General features: G+C 37.3%; 1 protein-coding gene across 1 annotated transcript in view; it reads right to left on the bottom strand.

Moving 5' to 3' along the window:
- Window positions 1–3,116: 3,116 nt before the first annotated feature.
- Window positions 3,117–6,053, bottom strand: part of LOC111868955 (unconventional prefoldin RPB5 interactor 1) — a 5,847-nt gene continuing 2,910 nt past the window's right edge. Inside the window, exons 4-6 of the mRNA XM_023860089.2 lie at window positions 5,744–5,891; window positions 3,812–4,448; window positions 3,117–3,362 (exon numbers count right to left, since the gene is read on the bottom strand). Of these exons, the coding sequence (XP_023715857.1) occupies window positions 3,246–3,362; window positions 3,812–4,448; window positions 5,744–5,891 (902 nt within the window). The 3' untranslated portion in view covers window positions 3,117–3,245. The remainder of the gene's footprint in view (window positions 3,363–3,811; window positions 4,449–5,743; window positions 5,892–6,053) is intronic.

The raw sequence follows: 6,053 nt of genomic DNA, 5'->3' as shown, positions 1-6,053 counted from the left end.
TAGCAATAGCCCCTGTTTACAGAGTCACTGCTTAGCAACAGGTATGTAAACCACAATGTTTTCTATTCTCATTGTTCTCTGGCATAAGACTATTTGCTTCTTATGCATTTATTTGCCTAGAGAAGCATAAACTGTCTGAATTTCTACATTCTGGCTCATAACAAATTTTACATGCATCCTTGACCAACAGTACATTACTCTTATCATAAATTTATTTAATTGGTATGGACAATTTAGCTGAGATAGGTTATTTCATTCAATGTTAAGTTCATTTATGGTTTATGGCTCTTATGTGTCTTCAAGCCACAAATTTACATTCATTCATGCCTTTTATTTTTGCATAATTCAAATAATACTTGCATTTCTTTGCCTATGTGTATATATGTGTATCAAAAATATTTTTTAAATAAATAGAACTTTTTGTAAATGTGTAATTTCTTTATAATCTGATATATTTTATTGCATTCCAAGAAATAAGAACCTCTTTCATCTGGCAGTGAAAAGAGAAGTGATAATTGGATATTGTAGTATGGCTTATCATTTTTAGAAATGGAGGAGTTAAAGTACAACTTGAAGTTTATTTTTAGCTCTACAAATGCCAAGAATATTCTGTACCTTCATTTCACCCCCCCCCATGAATTATAAGAATGTGTTAGTATTCAATGTCCAAAGCAAAGAACATAATTTTAGAGGTCTCCAACATGAAGGAAACATAATTATGCACTGGTTTTGAAAGTTGAAACTGCACTGAGAACTGAAAAATTCTTCACATTGTAGCATACATTCCATTTGTTTCACAATATCCTTGGCTTCATTTTCTTTTTGAAATCATGTGTGGAATAAATGTTGAGAAATTTTGGTTTTCAAATTATTATGTTTAAAGTGGTTGGTTGGTTATTAGCCACTAGTTAATTTGTTTATGAAATTTTTGGAAATCATTGTTGGCTCAAATTGCATTATTCCTACATTTACTGCTAATTCAAAGACTGAATTACATCAGTAAAAAATAAAACTGTTGTTTTTATTCCATACCATTTCCTGTAATCCTTGGAAATAGATTATCTTTTATCAAACTGCAAATGTTTTGCAAGGTTGTCATTTTGTTCTCTCAACTTTTCTGTTTCTGTACAGGTTGATGGATGAAAGTCTCCAGTCTCTTCTGTTTGTCCACAATCTTTTCCTTCCAGTTTGCCAGCACTTTACATGATTGTTGAGAATGATAACCAACAGGCACTTGAGCTGGTCGATGTAGGACAGGGATTAGAGGAGAATAAAACAGTAGATACAGAGGGGAAAGCCTAGTGCTGCCATCCCCACCTTCCATGGAACTTCTTTCCACTAACTCAGTGTATTTTGACTATATTCCTAACTTGACAATGATTTGGTGAGGTCAGCTGCTGCTCTTTCTCCCGGTTGTAACTGGTAAAGTGTCCTCATATTCCATACAACTTGATTCTCAGCTGAATTTAACTAGTAACAAAACATGTTTTTCAGTACCAAAACCTGTCACTGTATTTGATTTTGTGCTGCTGAATGCACTTCAGACCTTGAAATATGTATTTCATTAATATTCAACTTAGTAGTCTCCGGTTTTAGATGTCTGCTTCCCCACCAAGACTGTATACATATTAATTTTCACCCATCTGACATATATAGCTCAACATATTTTTCTCAGTTTGATTACTGCACTTTTGACTGTGTTAACAGCAGTATACAGTGAAACCCCTGTTTAAAATACTTCTTATGCCCAGTGATTTTGAACATTAAACTGAGGAAACTTAACACAAATTACTGATTCGGGCCAATTTGAATTAAATGTTAAATGAGAGAAAATCTTGAATCCAGCAACACTAAATGTGGGTTTCACTGCAGATCATGAATTTTACTTTGTTTTTTTTTTTTTCCTGTCCTTTGATCATCCCTTTAAGTTTAAATTTAAAATTTACAGAATGTAATACAGTACCACAAATGGTTTAAAAGGTCTAGAAAGAAGCCAGTTGCCAGCTTCTGCTGTTTGTTCCTTTGTTTTACTTTATTACATGAGATCTGAGGTTCTTATGGCATTACAATTACAATACTACCGGATGTGACTGCAGTTTGGTAAGTGTTCAAGAGGAATCTGTCATCTCCATCTTCAGGGCACAAGATGGAGTCAGAAGGCTACTTTATTGTACTTGTGTGCTGTGTCTAAAATATCTTTGAGGTTGTGTCATCATGATACTGATATAGATCATGATATTATTAAAAAGTGCTAGATTCCATTTTAAACAGTGATGGGAACCAAAGCTGCCATACTGTAAATCTTGTTGAAAACAAAGGGCATTTCTTCCACATGGTCTACTCAAGGTACGATGTACCTTCAGACGTTGGCGATCATTGATTACAGTGTTGCATGACAAGATTGTGAACGATTTGCTGAGAAGAACGTGGAAGTGGGACGGTCTCTTTTAAAGCTCTAATCCATTTTCTGGGGAGACGAATGCATATAGGATATTGGTGGGAAAGCCAGAAGGAAAAAGACCACTGGGAAGACCAAGGTGTAGGTGGGTGGACAATATTAAAATGGATCTTAGAGAGATAGGATGGGATGGTATTGACTGAATTGATCTGGCTCAGGATAGGGACCAATGGAGGGCTTTTGTGAACATGGTAATGAACCTTTGGGTTCCATAAAATGCTGGGAAATTCTTGAGTACTTCAGAATTGGCGGCTCCTGAAGAAGGGCTCAGCTCCATGAGTAAGTAAGTAAATTCATTTTCTGGGAGAGACTGGAAAACCATCAGGGTTGCAAGTCTCTGGGCTGCTTATTCGAATCAAAACTGTCCTGAACATGAAATGGGAGTGCTAAACACAAGTGCTAGCCATGTTCTCTGATAAATTATCTACAGTAATATCTTACTCTGGTGAACAGAACCCATCTGAAGAACTCATACTTGACAGATATGGTTTTTGTAAGCAGTGGATTTTAAAATAGGAAAATCTTAAATGGAAGAAAGTTAACACTGTGACACTTGACCTGGGACCACTGAAAGTGAATGTTAAATAAGGGAAAATCCTAGGCCCAGAAGCATAAAATGGTAATTCCACTGAATTTTAGGGAACAACATGAGCTGTGATAGTATTAAGAAAATGCTTCACTGTTTATATTTTCCATCTTACATTGTACACAGAACATATAAACTTGACTGTAATTCCTTCAGCCAAACTCCACAGAGTCACAGAACATCAGATGTTGAAGATTCTTGTCACCTCTTAGCCGCTAATCTTGCAGCTTTGAATCTACTAACAGGACGAGTTGGTATGGGTTGTTCTGGTGGTAGCAGTGGCTCTTCTGAAGAATGCTCATGCACACATCCAAACACCTACAAAACAAACACAATGTGACCTTGCATCTAATTTCTAGAAAAAAGGTTAGAGAAATGAGATACTAATCGGTGAACAGGACGTGCAAGGAGATCATTCAATTTTCACTTTTTCTGGAACACATGGATAGTTTAAATACGCTTGTTCAGAGTGAAGATTACCTTATAAGAAGTCTGACAGATTTTGTTGTAGTAACAGTTTCCAGAGAAATGTGTCAAGAGCTGACATAATTCTTTAAAGTTTTGTTATGAAACACATTTAGGTTAATGACAATTAATGGTCACGTGAACAAACCTTCAACAGAAACTAATTTTCATTAAAAAGAAGTCTGTAAAATGTGCTGCCCTAGATGGTACCTTGGTTTGCCTATGCTGCCATGTGATCCTCAGGGAACACCATAAAGAATGAAGGTGAAACAATACTAAAAATATTAAACCAATGTGATTACCACTGGGCGCTCGTCTAACTCCTCCACTGGCTGCAGTTCAGCAGTGTTCCACAGAGGCTCTTCCATTTCCTGAGTTATTATGGGAATGGAGTCTGGTTGCTGAAGCCACTGCATCCGATGTGGTCCTGTGTTGCCTCTACTCACTTGATCAGTTGACTTATTCTTTAGGATTGACTTAGGTATACCATTTTTTGCCATCAGTTCCTTAATATATTCATGGATATTGGCCGGAGTTTGTATGGGATGTCCATCAGACTTTGTACTTTCTTTTGCCCCGCTCTCAACAGGCGTGTGTTGAAATTCAATCCTCAAGCATTCTGCACTTGAATCACTATCACTGCCCTCATTTATATCTGCAGTTCTATCATCTGCAAATGATACACGCCTGGCCGGACTTACGGAACTTATGCTCTGAGCCTGTGGTTTGGAACCGTTTCTGGATTCATGTTGTTCAGTCAACACAGCATGTTCAGGCATTGCAATATCTTGTTTTACTAGGCCATTTGCTCCTCTGATTTGTTCTCTTAAAAGCAAATACTCAGCATCATAATTTTCTATTGCATCACTTTCTTCATCAGTATCTGTATCAAGTTCACTATTTTCATCATATTCCATGTCTTCGCGATCCGCATGGAACCTGTGATAATTTTCAAACAGAAATGTGTCAGAACAAGAGGCAGGATACTAAGCTAGTGAGGAATGAAGTGTGTATTATGCAACAACAAACTTTCTGAGATTTTTCATTTCATAAAATATTGTCAAGGAAGCAAAATGCAGAAGTTAACAATGGACTGAATATTTAACTTGGATGAGCAATGCAAGAAAAAATTTTAGTAGTAAACCCTTGAAGACAGCCACTCAGAAGGCTAAGAAATGTTAGAATAACAGTGAAGTGATGATGTGAAGTGAATGAGCTAGTTCATGATAACATCCATACCTCAATATTGACAGTGTTGATGTTTGGTTTCGATATAAGATTTCCAAGGTGAGGAAGTTTATGATGGTAGAAAGTTACTAGTGTTTCAGAGGAACATGCTGTCTCCGTTTCCAGGATAAAAAAGTATACTTCCTCCAGAAGCTTCATAACTTTCTACCGGACTATACAGCATATAGCATACAGCATTCTTCAGTTTGTATTATTTACAGAATTTGTTATAAGCTCTATATGGATGAACAAACTCCATGGAGCTGAGTTCTTGAGAGGTCAAAGTTGCGCAGCCACTCCAGAAATTCCCAATGTTTCATGGGACCTGGAAGTTTATTACCATATTCACATGAGGCCACCACTGGTCTCTATCTTAAGCCTGAAGAATCCAGTCCATACCCTCCATCCTATTTCTCTAAGATTAATTTTAATAACCTCCCATCCATGTCTAGGTCCTCCTAATCTTCCTTTTGGTTTCCCACCAAAAATCTGTATGCATTTCTCTTCTCTCCCACGTATACCATATGCCCTGCCCATCTCGTCCATGGTGAGGTGTACAAGTTATGTACCTCCTCATTATGCAGTTTCCTCCAACCTCTTACCATGTCATTCCTCTGCAGTCCAAATATTCTCAACACCCTGTTCTCAAACACCCTCATGCTATGTCCCTTCCTCAATGACCGTATATGTACCTCAAGTAAGATCTCCACATAGAAAGTTTCCGCTAAACTCAAGGCATGTTATTTTGGTGAAGTGGATAATTTCTTCTTAGGGTAATGTATGCCACATGCAGTGCTGCTGGTATCACTTCAGAAGCTGTGAATGCCAGGCAAGAGACAACACAGCTTCACACTGAATGGTACTGGGGATATACGAGGTAACAGAGAATGGATTGGATATATGTAAACACTAGAAGTAGTGAGAGGATTGTAATTTAGGGAACCAAAATTTTTGTGTCATGAAGCAATTTAGGCATGGAAGTTGCAGCTTCTATTTTGCCTTCTCACCTGTCAAGCTCTTCTTCCAACTCCTCTTGTAGCTCTAACTCATCCAATCTTTTCCATAAGCTTTCTTCGTCATCAATTTTAGTTTTCTCTTTGTTACGAAGTTCAGTCAATTTTTGTCGATATTCTTTTTCTTTCTGACGATGCTGGACTGCAAAATGAAATGTAACGTGTAAGTGGTTAAAATTCCTTGCTATTCTTATATGGCTAACTAGCTTCTGCTGATATGAATATTTTCTAAGAACTCACCTCCAACTAGTGCTGAGTTCAAAAAACCGTGGATCTATATACCCATTTCCCCATGTCTTCATGG

This window comes from Cryptotermes secundus, unplaced genomic scaffold (genome assembly GCF_002891405.2).
Source record: "Cryptotermes secundus unplaced genomic scaffold, Csec_1.0 scaffold1090, whole genome shotgun sequence".
Lineage (NCBI taxonomy): Eukaryota > Metazoa > Arthropoda > Insecta > Blattodea > Kalotermitidae > Cryptotermes > Cryptotermes secundus.
The sequence above is the reverse complement of the archived record's forward strand: the minus strand, read 5'-3'. Positions and strand labels throughout refer to the sequence as shown.